Source organism: Eucyclogobius newberryi, unplaced genomic scaffold (genome assembly GCF_026437365.1).
Source record: "Eucyclogobius newberryi isolate DKJ021-1_F unplaced genomic scaffold, fEucNew1.0.hap1 SCAF_22, whole genome shotgun sequence".
Taxonomy (NCBI): domain Eukaryota; kingdom Metazoa; phylum Chordata; class Actinopteri; order Gobiiformes; family Gobiidae; genus Eucyclogobius; species Eucyclogobius newberryi.
This window is the reverse complement of record NW_027315857.1, coordinates 23,464,811-23,483,437: the sequence shown is the minus strand read 5'-3', so window position 1 is coordinate 23,483,437 and position 18,627 is coordinate 23,464,811. Positions and strand designations below refer to the sequence as shown.

At 43.5% G+C, this 18,627-nt stretch overlaps 1 protein-coding gene across 2 annotated transcripts in view; it reads right to left on the bottom strand.

Moving 5' to 3' along the window:
• Positions 1-10,616: 10,616 nt before the first annotated feature.
• Positions 10,617-18,627, bottom strand: part of ndrg2 (NDRG family member 2) — a 48,156-nt gene continuing 40,145 nt past the window's right edge. For both annotated transcript variants that reach the window (XM_072458646.1, XM_072458645.1), the window contains 5 exons: positions 17,281-17,332; positions 17,103-17,150; positions 16,898-16,933; positions 16,761-16,812; positions 10,617-15,346 (listed from right to left, as the gene is read on the bottom strand). In XM_072458646.1, the coding sequence (XP_072314747.1) occupies positions 15,183-15,346; positions 16,761-16,812; positions 16,898-16,933; positions 17,103-17,150; positions 17,281-17,332 (352 nt within the window). In that variant the 3' untranslated portion in view covers positions 10,617-15,182. The remainder of the gene's footprint in view (positions 15,347-16,760; positions 16,813-16,897; positions 16,934-17,102; positions 17,151-17,280; positions 17,333-18,627) is intronic.

The window sequence follows — 18,627 nt, the reverse complement described above, 5'->3', positions numbered from 1 at the left end:
GTTGTTTTATGGAGGTTGGCATCCGAGTGTTGCATTAACGCCAGACTTTATTCCTTAGACTGTTGTTGCTGTTGTTACTCTCTCCCTCTTGAGTTGTGGCAGAAAGGATAAAGTCTAAAGAATAAAGTCTAAAGAATAATAATTCTAATGCGGCACGAGAGGAAATGTCCCATCAAAATAAAAGCGGAAGAGGAAGTGAAGGCATTATTGTGCCTCTGCTGGCCAATTGTGAAAATACACAATATTATCTGCAATGCACTTTTTTCATGGCGTCTCAAGGAGAATATAATCCATGAGTTTCAAACAAATCAGACAATGTTGAGTTTTTCACACAATGTGTAGGGGGCGCTATAGAGTAAATTTGTTACATGGTATTTATTTCCAATCAGACATAAAAACACATTAGTGAGTGAAATATGAGCTCCCTAGATCATTTCCATTAGGTGTGACTTGTCCTTGAAAAAAGAGGAAATTAAACCTTTTTTGAGGGCGTGTTACGCAGAGACCGTAAAGAATATCAACATTCTTTTGAATATTTATTAAATTTCAATGTCTTTAGATGGAAAAGGACAAAAAACCTAGGACAAGTACGATTTTGAAAAAAAAAAGTCAAGCGTGGCGGTGCCACTTTGATTCAACATGGCTGACTTCCTGTTTATCATAGAGCGATGCTGCCAGGTGCGTTTTACTCCTCAAAGGTCAGAGGTCAAAGGTAGCTCTATCACTGTGTCAAGTCTCATGTGTCTAGGCCAAAGATTAAGCGTTTCATGTTTTTTCTTTTTTGAACTAGTCGCCACTGTTGCGACGGGCGTTCTCGCAACCTCCATTTTATTGGAGTTCGGGCCGAGCCGATCGCGTCTATGTCCCATGTGACCTATGACCCCATGTGTGACATTCATTAATTTTCAGGGGGTCAAAAATGGCCGAGTTGTGGCAAAATTTTACCATGAAAAACTATAATAAGAAACCAGGCAAGAACAATGTCTCGTCGCTTTCCATGTTCCATGGAAGGCTCGAGCCAATAATAATAACAGATGAGAGAAAATGGTGAATAGGTGTACGTATGCTAACGCTAACACCTTCAGCTACATGACGTATGCTAACGCTAACACCTTCAGCTACATGACGTATGCTAACGCTAACACCTTCAGCTACATGACGTATGCTAACGCTAACACCTTCAGCTACATGACGTATGCTAACGCTAACACCTTCAGCTACATGACGTATGCTAACGCTAACACCTTCAGCTACATGACGTATGCTAACGCTAACACCTTCAGCTACATGACGTATGCTAACGCTAACACCTTCAGCTACATGACGTATGCTAACTCTAACACCTTCAGCTACATGACGTATGCTAACGCTAACACCTTCAGTTACATGAGGCACAGACAGAACTGTGGTAAGTGTCTGGTATGTTAACGTAACATATGAACAGTTATTCAGATAACTATAGCATAAAGAACATGCTAACAAGTTTAGCAAAGCATCAGTTTTACCCCAAATCACTAAATCCACTGAATTCTTCTTCCTCTGTGTCACTTCTAAACAACTCCACAAACTCCAGAGGAAGAGGAAGTGCAGATTCTTCTTCTGCGTCGCTTAGAGCCTAGAGCGCCCTCTTGTGGTTTTCAGTGTAAAAATAATGAATAATTTTGACCAAAACTATGAAAAAAGGTGTGACTTATAATTTGGAAAATACGGTGATACTTTTATATGTTGAGCCGAAAGATTTAGCAAAACAAAGCTAGCGCAAGTTGGTGCACGTTAACAGCACTCGCATCACAATCAAAGATATTATATTTCAAGCAAAATGCATCTAACTTTAGCCAAACCCAATACATTACATATAGAGACATCAAATAAAACTTTTGACGTCAGCTGCTTACGTCGGAGAGGAGAACATGCAAATACAAATGTTCTAAAGTGCTCCTTGGCGAAGCAGGAGCTTTGCATGGAATGACACAGTTTGGCATTAAACTGTTCAATCATGAGTTTATTTTGCTACTGCGAGCAGTGTCGCCTCTCCACAGATCTGACCTGTAACTAGACCTGGGGCTGTCACCTGTTTGAGATTGAAATGTATACTATACTGCGCTGCAAGTTTTAATTGAGCTCCAATTATTTGCTGCATTCCCATCTGACAAAAAACAAAAAATAAAAAAATTAAAAATATATATATATATATATATATATACATATACATACATATACATATAAATGAATGCTATACATTTCACAAATTCTTTACTGTGGTTTATTGTTTCTGGACCCAAACACCAGAAACCATTCACACAACTGAAATCCCCTTAAGAAAATATATTCAGTACATTTTTTACTTCAACTTATTTGAACTGCCCACTGTTTGCAAACCTTCCTGTATCAATTAGTTGCATGTAAAGTTTTGACCTATATGTGTCATGAACGGTAGAACGGAGCCAATTACAGAGCTGCAAACAGGCAATGATTTAACAGATTTTAATAGAACAGAGCAGAAATGTACAAAGTCACTGGTAATGTCAGAACGAAAAGGGAAGATCCTTCCAGCGGTGGTCAGAGCCAGCATACAGCGGTGTCAGAGAGCAGGCGAGAGTCGTGGTCATAAATCCGTTCCAGGTTCGGTGCACAGGCAAACACTAATGTCAGAGGAAATGCGGAAGGAATACTCAGGACGGTCTAAGGTCGATGACGGCAAACAGGAATCACGAGGAGTAGGCAAAAATCAGAAGTCGAATGCTGGGGCAGAACATGGCAACGCAGACAATCTCGCAGAGAAGCAGAGGAAACAAACACCTAAAATAATACACCCAGTGATTAACAACCAGATACAGCTGTGAACCCACGCACACGTGAGGAGAGCCTGTGATGAGCTGAGAGACAAGGGGGCGGTAACCAGAGAGGAGAACAAGAAGGGAGGGGGGAAACGAAGAGGAGCAGAGACAGAAACACTTTGAGTAAAACAAGACAAAACTATACATCACCAGACGTTGACATGACAATACGTTTGCATAAGGATGCCTATATGTTGTATTGTTGATGACTATAAACAACACAAAAACAGTAACAACTGGTTTTAAAATGTACCTTGTTATTTTTGTTCTGTTCAGGTAGCACCTTCCAAGATGGCCGACAGAGAAACGCTACATCAGCTTTTAGTGGACATAACCCTAACCCATCAGTCTCATCTCACCGAAGAGCTCTTGACCAAACTCCAAGGACTGGTCACTAATATTTCCTGGAGTCCGGATGAGGTTTTACAGTTGTTTTTGTCGTTGCTGAAGCGATTTGACTCTAAACAGACAAACGATGGTGTCGACCTTCAGCTGTGGCTGCTGAAGATGTTGCACTGTGTAGAAAGCAATTATATCACTCCAAGCTGGAAATCTGAAAAGACTCTACTTGAGCTGATTCAGGATACTACGATAACAGATGAACAGCTAAAACAGATTTTAGGAGACGATTCAGGCAAGACGCTTGATGAAATTATCTTTGAAATTGAGCAAAAAAATGAAGTTGACAAAAGTCTTCTCAATGATGCCAAAGAAGTTGTATCTGCTGTTGCTCTGAACTCACAGCTAAACCACAACCATGAACTAGTGGTCGTCCTGAAGAGGCTCGTGACTGCAGTGAAGAAGACAAAGAAGATCACTCCCAGACTCACACAGATGGTGAGCTGGGCCCTCATGGCTTTGTCTGGAAAAGGTCGCCTGATTCAGGTGAGCACCGGAGAGGGGAAAACCTGCATCGTCGCCATGTTTGCTGCCTTCAGAGCTCTGCAAGGACAAAGAGTGGACATCATGTCCAGCTCTTTGGTTTTAGCCCAGAGAGATTTTAAAGACTGGCAAAACTTCTATAAAGAGCTCAAGATCAGTGTGAGCTGTAACGTCCACAACGGTCTCCCTGGCCTAGAAAAGTGTTATGAATGTCAAGTAGTCTATGGGACTGCAGATCATTTTGCAGCCGACTGGTTACGACAACACTTTGGTAGAGAGGACATCTATGGAGACAGGCCTTTCCAGTGTGCTATAGTGGACGAGGTGGACTCTCTGATGCTGGACAAAGGCTGCGATACCGTTTATTTGGGCAGTGAATTGCCAGCGCTTCAACACCTTAACCCTCTCCTGGCTCACATCTGGCACACTGTGAACCAGTTTACAAGAACAAACTCATTCACGCTCGGACCAAAAGTCCTATTTCACCAGATAGCTCTCGAAAGTTTATCTCTTGGGCAAGATGATGCATTCATGTTCTTAAAACAGGCAGAGATCAGTGGTCTTGTGGAAAAGGGTTCTCTCAAACAAGACCTAAGTCTTTTCCCTAAAACAACCACAAATATTACTCCTGAAAAACTGGCAGCATTCTTTGAATCAATTGAGGCTGAATTTAAGACATGCCATTTTATTCTGTACATTCTGGACAATGGCTCAATCAAAAACATCCGTGAGTCTCCACAACATGAAGACTCCAAGACCAAAGTGTCGCTGCTGCTGCACAGTGGAGGGCTGTGTCAGTACATTTACAGAGAAAAAAAGAGTATGTTGAAAGCAGCTAAATCCAAAATCACAAGTACGCTGTATTTTACACCATGTGATTTGAGAAAAGACAGGAGTAATTGCTATGTACCAAACTTTCTCCACGTTTTGGTTGAGTCCAAAATAGAGGATTGGATTGAGAAAGCTTTTCAAGCCCAGACTATGACCAGAGACCACGAGTATGTCATCGAGCAACATGGGGTGGTCCCAGTTGACTTCAACAGTACCGGTGTGCTGGAAAACACCATGCAGTGGACAGACGGTCTGCACCAGTTTCTACAGATGAAGCATCAGAACAAGCTAACTGATATGTCCTCTGTCACCAACTTCATGTCTAACGTGGGTCTGCTGCACATGTACAAGGACCAGATCTATGGAGTCACTGGGACTCTGGGCCAGAAGGTCGAGACTGAGACCTTACAAAAGATCTACGGCATCACTACCTGTTCCATCCCCACATTCAAACGCAGGAAGCTGTTTGAGGTGGAGGGAGTAATTGTCAACGATGAAGATGAGTGGCTCCAAAAACTCTGTGAAGTAATAAAAGCCCAAACTTGCCCCACTGAGTACCGCCATAAAAGAGCTGTGCTGGTCATCTGTGAGACCATCGCCCGAGCCAAGGCCTTGCATGAGGCTCTAGGAAACTCAGTCGAGAAAAAAACACTGTACATCAGCAACAACGAGGACAACAGCGCTGTGACTAAAAAGGAAATCCCAGCAGGAAAAGTGATCATAGCCACTAACCTGGCAGGAAGAGGCACTGACCTGCAGGTCTCTCCCTCTGTGAAGTCGGCTGGAGGTTTGTTTGTGTTGCAGACCTTTCTGCCCTTAAACGCTCGAGTCGAGGCTCAGGCGTTTGGACGAACAGGGAGAGAAGGGAGTCCAGGGTCTGCACAGCTCATCATCTGCTCCCAACACCTCCCTGAAACTCTCCAACTGCTGGTGTTAGGCCGCGGACTGTTGTCATTACTGAGAGACCTGGTCAGTCCAGTACCAGTTTACAGGGATCTGTTTGCGATGCAGTTGAAGTTACGTCGCAGTGGTCAGGAGGACAATCATGTGTCCCAGACACTGTCTAAGATTTTGACCAGTATGTCAGATACTGGAATAAAGTTAGCTAAAAGAGTTAGAGACGAAAGCGTCACAGAGAAGTTGAACAGCTATTTAGAGAGTGTGATTCCTAAGATGAAGAAGAAGCAGGAGCTGTTCATTCAGTATCTCGAATTTATCAATGATTTTTACCAAAGCAAAAACAACCAGCCTGCAGAGTGTGATGTGACTGCGCTGCATGAGTTCTGGGCCCTGTGGCTCCTCATAAATGACAATGACACAGGTTACAGCGATGTCCAAAAAACAAAACTGGCCACAGACCTAAGGCGAGCCAGAGAAAGTCTCAGAAATGGGCAGTCTCCCCTGTCAAACCTGCACCACTACACTCTGTCAGGAAACAAGCTGCTTGAACAAAGCCACTTTGAGGCCAGTATCCTCATGTACTCCAAGGCCATAGAGCAGGATCCCTGCTGGGCAGCCATCGCATTTTACAATCGTGCCTTGGCACGTTTATCCCAACAAAACAACAACCAGGACCCAGGCTGCATAGAACAGGCTCTAAAAGACCTCCAGCAGGCTCTGAAGTCTTTGGAACATTATTGCCTGCAACAGGACCTTGTTTACAGATACTCCAAAGCACACCTGGGGTCAGTGCCCATGGCCGCGCTCACCAGGTTTGACGAGCACCAGAACACTCGAAACAAAGTCTTTCTGCTTCTCAAACGTAACGTTGAAGAAGCCATTGGGAAACTTATCCAGGCCAGAAACATGGGGGGTCATGTCAAAGTAGTGAAAAAACTGGTGTTCTTAATGGCTCCCATCACTGACTACCTTCCATCTTTACTCCTCTCCAGTGGGTCAGTGAATCTTCTCCGGTCCGGAGACCAGCTGGGCCTGCAGCGGCTCGTCACAGACTCCGCTTTCGACATTTATCATGAGCTTGAGAATCTAAAGTCCTTGGGCCTCACAGATGTGTTTGTGTTGGAAACTTGCTTCTGTCTGGGGGGACATGATAAACATTGTATTGTAATGTAAATATTAACAATAGATTCTATTATGTTCTTGTGAGTACACCTTTTGACTGACTGTGTTTAGAAAGCCTTTGTGTGTGTCAATTATTTAAAGTTATGTACAATAATGGACGTTTTTCACTGGTGAAATATGAAACGTCATTAAACTATTTTACACTCTATACTGGGTTTTGGCTATTTCTACTGTCCAAAATGCCCTTTGTAAGTGATGCAGACAAAACATGTTTTCTGCTTTGGATTCTCGTTATATTAACACAAATACATTAGTCAAACAGACTAATCTGATTGTTCATAATGTATTAGGCTGGAGTGCCACAAGCTGGCAAGAGGCCTATTAGTTCCGTAAGGCCGTGCAAAGCATGTAGTGCGCACAAAATCGAGCGTGAAGCACTCGCCCACTTCCAAACACTCACTAACACACTCCTCCACTCATGCATGTCTCGTGCATACTAATTAGTAGTAGGAAAATTTAACATTACCGTTTTAAACGAGCCCTTTACATGGGGCCGACAACCGCAAAGTGCTAAGTAGCGCTAAGTAGCTCACGAATACGTTCCCCAACTCTTGCACATTCCGTGCATATAAACATGTAATGAAAAAAATCAATATTATCACTGTATAGAGGGCCAATAACACAAAGTGTTACATTAACGAAAGTACCCGTCAGTGACCAGGGACTCACACAATGACTTTCCAAAAATGTGTAGTTTATGATATTTGAAAAATGGGAAACATTGTTTTCGCATCGGAATATTATTTCTTCTTTTTCTTTCTTCTCAGGACCAACCCGCCTATTTTTCACAGAGTGAACATTGATGAAAAGTCACACAAATTTGCACACCTCTAAAAATAGTGCCTCTCTACATTTCCTTTTCTAAAATTAAAACAATTGGCGCATCAGCGCCCCCAAATGTACAAAAAATGCATTGAGAGATAGTAAATGATGATTGTAGAATCATGCATTTTGGGGCAGAAGTAGATGGTGACAAAAGAAGTAAAAAATATTATTACGGCAACGCCCAACCAAAATGTCGGCCATATTGGATCAAAATTTGCTAAGCATGACTCATGAGTTTTTCCATGTCATACTTGTATGAACTCCTCCCAGGGCTGAAATGTGGTAAAAATGGTGTTGGGGAGTGGGACATCAAAAGTTATCCAAACCTCCCATGTTATTCCAATGGGGAAATTGCCAAATCTCTGAACTTTGAACAAGCTTTTACTTAATACTTTTACGATCTCCTCCTATTAACCTGAAATTTGGTGAGACTCATCTTCAGAGGTGGACCATCAAAAGTTATCAACTTTTTTATTCTAAGAACCCGAATTTTTTGCCAAGAATTCAAAATAAAATTGCTTATTAAATGGTTAAACAAAGGGGAGAAGATGTGACAGCTTCACGGATTCAGCAGTAGGTGTAATAAAAGGACAATTGGGGCGCGTTAGCGCCATGGGTGTATTATATTATCTGGATAAGGTATGGCTAGCCGCGCATGTTGCCACCACTCCATTAGTACTGCAGCTGAAGAAATTGTGCAGCCCAGAAAGCTTTTTTCCCCTAGAGCGCAATGTAACAAAAAACTGCTCATGTTCGGAAATTTTTACCTATTTATGGGTCATTGACTTTTCCTAATTTTAAGATTCTTCAGTTTTTAAAACGCATTTTAAGCTGTTAGCTTCGGCTATGCTCTAGTGCGCCGCTCTAGCCCAGCTCGTAACCGTCTAGACCAATCAGCGCGTGTAGGTGAAGTGAACGGGCCGAGATGGCGTAAAAGAGGCCAAATACCACGAATGAGCTACAGGCACAAAACTATGGATCCATGAGTTTAATAACTGAACAAATCATGGAACTAATAATGGACTCAGACCTGAATTTCAACAGCTACATATATTCAATAACATCAGCAGCTTTTTACCATCTAAAAACATTGCCATTGCAAAAATATAGTGTCTAAACCAGATTTGGAGAGACTTGTCCATGCGTTTGTCTCCAGTAGATTAGACTGTAACGGCCTGCTCACTGGTCTCTCCAAACGAGCTGTAAAACAGCTGCAGTACATCCAGAACTCTGCTGCTCGGGTCCTGACCAGAACCAGGAAGTACCATCACATTAGTCCTGTTCTCAGGTCTCTGCACTGCCCCCTGTGGCTCAGAGAAGAGACTTTAAAGCAGCTCTGCTTGTGGACAAGTCTCTCCATGGCCTAGCACCAAAGTACATCTCAGACATGTTAGTGCCATAGGAACCATCTCTGACTCTGAGGATCTCAGGGACCGGCCTCCTGCTGGTGCCAGAGTCAGGACTAAACATGGACCGGCCTCCTGCTGGTGCCAGAGTCAGGACTAAACATGGACCGGCCTCCTGCTGGTGCCAGAGTCAGGACTAAACATGGACCGGCCTCCTGCTGGTGCCAGAGTCAGGACTAAACATGGACCGGCCTCCTGCTGGTGCCAGAGTCAGGACTAAACATGGACCGGCCTCCTGCTGGTGCCAGAGTCAGGACTAAACATGGACCGGCCTCCTGCTGGTGCCAGAGTCAGGACTAAACATGGACCGGCCTCCTGCTGGTGCCAGAGTCAGGACTAAACATGGACCGGCCTCCTGCTGGTGCCAGAGTCAGGACTAAACATGGACCGGCCTCCTGCTGGTGCCAGAGTCAGGACTAAACATGGACCGGCCTCCTGCTGGTGCCAGAGTCAGGACTAAACATGGACCGGCCTCCTGCTGGTGCCAGAGTCAGGACTAAACATGGACCGGCCTCCTGCTGGTGCCAGAGTCAGGACTAAACATGGACCGGCCTCCTGCTGGTGCCAGAGTCAGGACTAAACATGGACCGGCCTCCTGCTGGTGCCAGAGTCAGGACTAAACATGGACCGGCCTCCTGTTGGTGCCAGAGTCAGGACTAAACATGGACCGGCCTCCTGCTGGTGCCAGAGTCAGGACTAAACATGGACCGGCCTCCTGCTGGTGCCAGAGTCAGGACTAAACATGGAGCGGCCTCCTGCTGGTGCCAGAGTCAAGACTAAACATGGAGCGGCCTCCTGCTGGTGCCAGAGTCAGGACTAAACATGGACAGGCCTCCTGCTGGTGCCAGAGTCAAGACTAAACATGGACCGGCCTCCTGCTGGTGCCAGAGTCAGGACTAAACATGGACCGGCCTCCTGCTGGTGCGTTTCAGTTTTATGCAGCTAAAATCTGGAACATTCTTCCTGAAGATGTGAGACAGGCTTCTATTCCGACAATGTTCAAATCCAAGCTAAAAACAGTTTTGTTTAGCTGTGCATGTGACTGAAAGGATTTTTCTTTGCACTCTTCTCTTTTATGTCTTAAACTGTTTTGTGATTTCTTTGTGATTTGAATGCGTTTTTTCCTGTTGTGTGAAGCACTTTAAATTGCCTTGTGTATGAAATGTGCTCTACAAAAAAACTCCCTTGCCTTTTACTCAGATAATACCATGCAGTACTTTCACCTCTGCATTCTTGAAGCACTTTCCCTTTTGTTTTCCCTTCCACGTGTTCATACAAGCCACGTGATTTATGTGAAACAAGGGACGATACTGTAAGCAGACGGGCATTTGGCACCGCTTAGCAAACATCATGGGCAGAGCTGCCAAGTAAGAAAAAACTTACCAACTGAAGTTATGAAGGCATTAGTATTGTGTAATAGCAATACAATTTGGAGGCAAGAATTTTTTTTTTTTTTAATTTATTCATTTATTTATTCTGTTACCAAGATTTAAAATCATGATGTCAATTAATGATTGGAATTGTGTTTAAGGGGTACATTATTTTACCTGAAACACAAAGATTCAAACGCTAAAACAATTACTAGAAACTAAATAACACCCTGTACAAGAATACCATTAGTAACATGATTAAACGTTCAGAAAAGTTGGTTGAATAAGATGTCTTGTCTAAGAAGGACAGAAGCTATGAAAAGAACTAGAAAAAATATGTAATGTAAAGGAAAAGTGTGCCCTTAAAAAGATGGAGACAAAAGTGTTTTCCGTAAGCTTTTATTAATATTTAAGTTGATTCTTTAGGATGGTCATTGTGTTAACACAGAGAAATTAGCCACACAAATAAATCTGACTGTTTCCCATTACATTTAATCTATTATTGTTATATTATTATCATTATTCTCCTTCATCTGCGCTAATGCTAAAAAAGTTACACAAGAACTATCACACGTTTAGCTAACTTCGTGAACACATGGCGACAGTAAACACACGTTTTACAGAAGGAACGTAAAATCTAACATGACATGTGGGGGGGGGAAACAAAATGGACTCTATTCACAGACGCACAACCTCGCACACGACACGCGCCGCCATTTTGAGTCATTTCGCCGCCACTGTCCACCGTTTGGTCGAGTTTCTGCCGCGACTTGTAACACGATGGTACAGAGCGGTTTGAGGATGAAACCAGCACCATAGAAGTAATGATTTAATGGTATTATCGCCGGCGTTTTCTCCCATTTTGTGCATTTAGGACATTCCCACGATTCGTTGTCGAGTTGCGCCATGCCATGTTTTTTCTGGTGAAGCCTCTGCCACCTGCTGGAGATGTCATTGCGTCGCCTGGGAGCGTTCACGCGACGTTAAACTCGTGCATCCGGCAGGTTTCGCGCTTGTTTTGTCATTGGTGAAGCTTTACGTGGAGTTCTAACGAAAGCGCACGTACGGACGAAACAAAAAACCTCCTCGAACTGGCCCACGTTTCGTTAGAGCTGTCACTAACGCGCATTTAAGTGGTCGACTAGTCAAACGGTTATTCATTTTGCACATTGAGACTTTTAAAATACATTTTCCACCCAATAAAAAGGGGAAAAGTGGTGTCTATTCGTTGACATTTTGATTTAATAATGCCACTGTCACTTTGTTATAACAAACGTTTCGCATAGATACAAACGCCGTCCGACAACGGAACAGAAGCAATCCATTCATTTCAATGTAGAAGAGCTGCTCAACAACTACGAGAGCAAACGCACACTTCGTGAGTTATATTGTGCCAAATACAGACAAAAAGACATGGAGAGGAATAAAATGGTAAAAAAAACGGCCCAAATTTGTATAACGCTAACAATGCTAACGTTATCTACTGGCTAAATGCTACCGCGATGCTAGCGCCGCCGGCTGTATTTTGACGTCTAGAGAACGCTCCAGTAAAAAGCAATGGTAAAAATAGTAAAGTAAGTAAAAGCATGTCAACAACCTCCATTAAGACTTAATTGTGACTTCATTTGAATTAGTCGTGCTTAAAATAGACATAATCTGTGTTGCATTGTATTTGTATGAGTCAGACCACGCCGCCTAATACGACGCAATGTGTTTTAGAGTCTGTATAGTCCAGATAACGATTAAAAGTACCAAAATACAATCGTCTTTGTCTCTCTGAGCACAGTAGGCCTCTTGGCTCGTCTCTGGAAGCCCCCTTACGAGCAAAGATCAGCCTTTTAGGACCGGACCGTTCCTTTCCACGTCAATTTGTCCTTTTTTACATCACAATTTAACGTGGAGAGGAGATCACAGTACGAATGAATGGGTTTTCAATCTATTTTTGAGCAATAAAAACTCCTGCATTGGAATAACTGGCTACATAAGCGTAATGCCGTACTGTGGAACATTCAAGGCCAAGCAATAGAATCTCCTCGGACTAAATCAGGCCGGGGCAAACGCACCAGAAAAGCGACACGGTGCACCTTTGAAAGCAATCGCTACGGTCCGATATGGGACTTCTGGGTCCGAAATAAAGCTCGATCCACTGGGAGACATTTTTGCGCAGTATTTGCATCAGTGGCGCCCCCGACAGCTCATCAGAGGCGACGTTTCCTTCTCGACGGCTTGAAAAGGCGTCAAGTTACCTCAAACACAAACTGCCTCAAGTCGTCTGCACGTCGGGTTTTACTGCGGCGTCGCGGGTAATCAACTTTTTCCGGAACAAATCTGAACTGAAGAGTAGATTGTGCAGTGTCCGGGAAAAAAGCGGACGTGGTTTTAGGAAAGGAGCACTCGACATAGACTTACAACCTTAAACAGCAATTATTGGGAGACGAAAATACTGCATTATTTAAGATACAAGACGCACGCGCTCGTAGGATAAAGGCCTGGCTCTGTTTTAACTCCAATAGCTGCAAGTTACAGGGCAGTGGTTCGCTTTTAGTTTTAAAAAAATGATTCATTAGTGTCATGTCAAAAGCTCACAGTGTAATTCAAGGGGTATAAAATGTTGGCAGTTTCGTTGCGTTTTGGTTCCTTCATTGGTATAATTGGCAAGTCGTCAGCTACGAGATTTCTTTTGGCAGTGAAAAAAGGGGCGTGTTTATTCTGGAGCCAAAAGAGGTACGACATCTGTGAAACTGAAAAACAAAACTGGGAAATGAATGTTGAACTGTGAAAAATATCAAATTGGTTTCCAAAAGTTGACGATCAAAACCAAACTTGTTTAAATGCTCACGTTTCTGATTTCACTTTTTTTCCAAGTTTAAATATGTATTTCCCGCCCGAATTGAGGGTTCAAGCAATGTTTTTTTTTTAATTCAAGGCAAGGCAAGTCCAGACAAAGACCGAGAACAGGATAAAAAGTGTGAATTTGTCCAAAATATTACTTGAAACCCGGAAAGATGATTGCAAAACCTGAAAATTAAACTGAAATGTAAACATAGGCTATACAATTGTAAGGTCAACTTTAAGAAATCAATTATTTTTCACAGTTTAACACCAAAACGGGATTTCTCAGACTATGATCCTCTTTTGGCTCGTTAGTTTACTTGAACTAATCCACATTGCTGCATTATTTGTGCTTGGGACACAAAAGCGTTTCCAAACTTTAGCCGTAGCCATATCGTACACGTCAAACAAACGTCGCTGCGAACAAAAGCAGTTAGCATTAGCCTCTTAAGCAGCTAGTAGCGTAGCGCCTGGTCGTTTCCGCCCCGCTGAAATCGCACACGAGGATTGGTTGGGAGGTATGCGTACTGGCACCTGGCTTTGAAAAGACCAACCCGTAAAATATCGAAACACGGTAATTCTTTCTGGCCGAGGCTAACGCTGACGCCAAATATCCATGCTAGCTAGCGCTTCTGCTAGATGCTAATCCTGTCGAGTTGAAAGCGCGGATATTGAGGCACGCAGCGCGAGACCGCCTGCAGTTGTGGAAGCACTATTTTACGTGCGACTGCGAATCGAAACAAGTTAAACGCTAAGCTAGCTCCCTCCCGTTTGGCTGAATTGCTAACTTTGCTAGTTGCAGCTTCTCGTACCTCAAGCGATCGACAAAAGCACACTTACTCACACTCACATAAACATTTTGAATTTGAAAAAAAGAACAGAAAATCCAGTCAATATATTCACAGGGGTTGATATTGGGCATGCAACTTTCAAACAATAAAAAAAAAAAAAAATGCAAAACAGAAAGAATTCCGCCCCATCTACGCCATTTTTCCAAATTATGAGTCAAAGTTGAAATATTGCTCCAAAATCTTTACCAAATCTTCTACTTAATTTAGTCAAACTGTTATCCATCCATCCATTTTCTACCGCTTGTTCCCTTTCGGGGTCGCGGGTGACTTCGGGCCTTAGGCGGGGTATATCCTGGACAGTGGCCAACTCGTCGCAGCTAAAACTGTTATGTTTGGTTTAGCATTTGCCAATAAGTATCATCTATGGAGAGTATAGCCATTTGTTTAAACTGACTTATTGGACTATCTACCTTTATTATAATGTCAGCATGATTATGTTAAGTTTACTCTTTTTTTCCCCGTCCAATTTGGTAAAAATTATAAAAATTGGTCCTTCCTATTGGCTTTTTGTCCATTTGTGTCACTGGATTCCTGAAAAAAATAAAAAAAATAAAAAATAAAAATATATATAAATATTGAAAATATTTTTCCATTTTTAATTTTCAGTCATAATTTAGAAAAGCGGCTTTTATCTAGAGTGGACAACGGCACAGACGGGGCAAATGGAAGACAAACAACCAACGAGGAATTAGTCGCTAAATAATGGCTCTTATTGGCTGCAAGCCACAGCTCATTGGCCAATGAGCAGCTTTCTCAGGCTGGAAACAGAATTAAAAGTAGAAAGAAATGTAAGAATTAGCAGTAAAAGTAAAAGACAAACACATCTCTATCATTATAAGTATCTCTGCTATTTCTGTATCTATGTCGTTTTAAACTCAAATGTGTTACATAAGTTTATTTTCAACACAACAGCATCGATAACGTGGTAGATGGTAGAGTTATTACTATTGGTTAAATAAAAGGGCTTCTCTTTGTATAGGAAACGCCCTTTTTTTCTAAAATAAAGGGCTCTATTGGCTACAACAGAAGGAGCAAGGGAGGACAATGCGTTTCAATTTCTAACCAATATTTGTCAGAAGCCAGAATACTACAATTCGTCCGGTCAGTCTGACTACAAACATGGCCGACGCCTCGCACGTCCTCCCTCTCCCCGTCTGCTGAGGTGCACATCTCGGGGATTGACGGCGGCCGTTTTTTGGCGTTCGACTGGCGCTCCCCGTTGACCCTTTCCCTTCTCGACGTTCACTCGCGGCCCCTCGGTCTGCTTCAACAGGACACCTCCATGGTCTGGGACGGGCTGGGGGGCATCTGGCCTCCCTGCGAGCCCTGCGACAGCGTGCGGGAGCGGGAGCGCGAGCCGTCCATGGAGTACGAGGACGACATGGAGGTGGTGCGCGAGCGGGACAGGCGAGTCATGCAGGACGAGGCCACTGCGGAGACAAAGGGTATTTTAGAAACGAGCTTATGACAGTGGGTCCCGACCGCACCTCCTGAGCTTTGTCTAGCGCCCCCTAGCTCAGGCAGTACAGGCAAATACATCTGTTTTATAGAAGCTTATCTTCAATTATTACAATAAGTATGACAGTTATTACGTTTTTTTACACAGAATTTATGTAATTTAAAAAAAAATGCATTTTAATTATGTGAACAGATTTTTTTTTAACATCCAATCAAGTAAAAACATATTCATTAGATATGAAAATTATGATTAAAAAAAAATCTGTGTTAAGATACAATGCTTTAATATTCAGTTTGTACAGTGTTTTAAAATGTAAATGTATAAAAATACAATGTCTTAAAATTCAGTTTATAAAAATACAGTTGCTGTTTTTTAATTTGGTGTAAAAAGTGTCTCAAAGTTTTGGTTTAACTTCTGGTTGAATCCAGACTGAAGCAGTGGAGCTTCTGTTCCCATGACTTGTCCTACAGAAAGAGTGATGGTGTTTGTTACCCTGGAGCGCCCTCTTGTGGCTTGACATGACATGAGACACATGACATGAGCCGTCTCTCATTTAAACTTCTCTTTTCACCAACAAAACAGAACGCACAGACCACTTTACATTTTTCTTACTCTGTTTTAAGATAACGACGCAGCAGAACGACCTGCAGATGCTTCTGAGGCTGAAGTGAAATGGCGAAAATCGACTAATTGACGAAATAGACCAATCGAACCACAGGTTTGTGTCCTGTCAGCTAAAAGTGATGGTCCTGTACCCCAGAGGTCCCGTACCCCAGAGGTGGTCCCGTACCCCAGAGGTCCCGTACCCCAGAGGTCCCGTACCTCAGAGGTCCTGTACCCCAGAGGTCCCGTACCCCAGAGGTGGTCCCGTACCCCAGAGGTCCCGTACCCCAGAGGTCCCGTACCCCAGAGGTCCCGTACCCCAGAGGTGGTCCCGTACCCCAGAGGTCCCGTACCCCAGAGGTCCCGTACCTCAGAGGTCCTGTACCCCAGAGGTCCCGTACCCCAGAGGTGGTCCCGTACCCCAGAGGTCCCGTACCCCAGAGGTCCCGTACCCCAGAGGTCCCGTACCTCAGAGGTCCCGTACCCCAGAGGTCCCGTACCTCAGAGATCCCGTACCTCAGAGGTCCCGTACCCCAGAGGTGGTCCCGTACCCCAGAGGTCCCGTACCTCAGAGGTCCCGTACCCCAGAGGTCCCGTACCCCAGAGGTGGTCCCGTACCCCAGAGGTCCCGTACCCCAGAGGTCCCGTACCCCAGAGGTGGTCCCGTACCCCAGAGGTCCCGTACCCCAGAGGTCCCGTACCCCAGAGGTGGTCTCGTACCCCAGAGGTCCCGTACCCCAGAGGTGGTCCCGTACCCCAGGGGTCTGAGTGGGTGCACTTACTGTAGCCCATGCCCTGAACGAAATACTTGAACGCCTCAGTCAGTTTGGCCGGCTGCAAAAAAGATAGAAAATAAAAATAAATAAAAGAAAATTATAAACTTTTTCAACACAAACACTTCCAAAGTGTTTGAACAAACCTGTGTGATGTGGGGCTGACCCCCGGCATCAGCCATCTGTAAACACAAACAAACAAACAAACAAACACCTGTTATTGTGGTGATGCAGTTTATGCAGCTTATTAACTTTTATGAACTAACACTGTTATATATTACTAATCTTATATCTGTTCATTCATGTGCTCTGTCCATGTTCAAATAAATACGTATACACAACAGCTTCTACCTTCAGGAACGAGGTGGTTGTTGGGTCCAACTTGCTGTTGCAGTCCACCTAGTGGTCACAAAGAAGATACAACTCTTTGTTGATTTGCAGCTGCAGAATTATAAACTAGAAGAACCTTTATGTAAAAATGTCTGAGTGTGGAATAAAGCTTAACGTCACTTTATCTGAGGAGACTTACAGCAGCCTCTTCATACGGAGCCTGATCTCCAACCACCAGCATCACGGGACACCTGCAGGAGACAAGACCATCATGAGCATCATGACCATCATGAGCATCATGACCATCATGAACCATCATGAGCATCAAGACCATCACAACCATCACGGACCATTATGAGCATCATGACCATCATGAGCATCATGACCATCATGAACCATCATGACCATCACGGACCATCATGAGCATCATCACCATCATGAGCATTAAGACCATCATGGCCATCACGGACAATCAAGACCATCATGAGCATTATGAGCATCAAGACCATCATGAGCATCATGAGCATCATGACCATCACGGACCATCATGAGCATCATCACCATCATGAGCATTAAGACCATCATGGCCATCACGGACAATCAAGACCATCATGAGCATTATGAGCATCAAGACCATCATGAGCATCATGAGCATCATGACCATCACGGACCATCATGAGCATCATGAGCATCATGAGCATTATGAGCATCAAGACCATCATGAGCATCATGAGCATCATGAGCATCATGAGCATCATGACCATCATGAGCATCATGAGCATTATGAGCATCAAGACCATCATGAGCATCATGAGCATCATGAGCATCATGACCATCATGAGCATCATGAGCATCATGAGCATCAAGACCATTATGAGCATCATGAGCATCATGAGCATCATGAGCATCATGAGCATCATGAGCATCATGACCATCATGAGCATCATGAGCATCATGAGCATCATGAGCATCATGAGCATCATGACCATCATGAGCATCATGAGCATCATGGGCATCAAGACCATCACAACCATCACGGACCATCAAGACCATCATGATCATCAAGACTACCTCTGTATCTACCTGCGTTGCACCAATGAAATTTCCCCATGTGGGACAATAAAGGAATATCTTATCTTATCTTATCTTAAGACCATCACGAACCATCATGACCATCACGGACCATCATGAGCATCATGACCATCATGAGCATCATGAACATCAAGACCATCATGACCATCATGAGCATCATGAGCATCATGAGCATCAAGACCATCACAACCATCACGGACCATCAAGACCATCATGAGCATCATGAACATCACAGACCACATTTACTTAAATGGCCCATGACGGGTTTTTACCATGTTTCACAGTTGGTGTGAAACTGTAAAGTATTTGTACCTGTTGTACAAATACATTACAGTTTTAGACCAATCGAGCAGGTATTAGAGGAGACAATGTTGAAACATCTGTAGAAAATGACAGGAAGTGACATCACACCAGGAACACTCAAAGTTTATGCAGAATTTACAGAAGAAAAAAA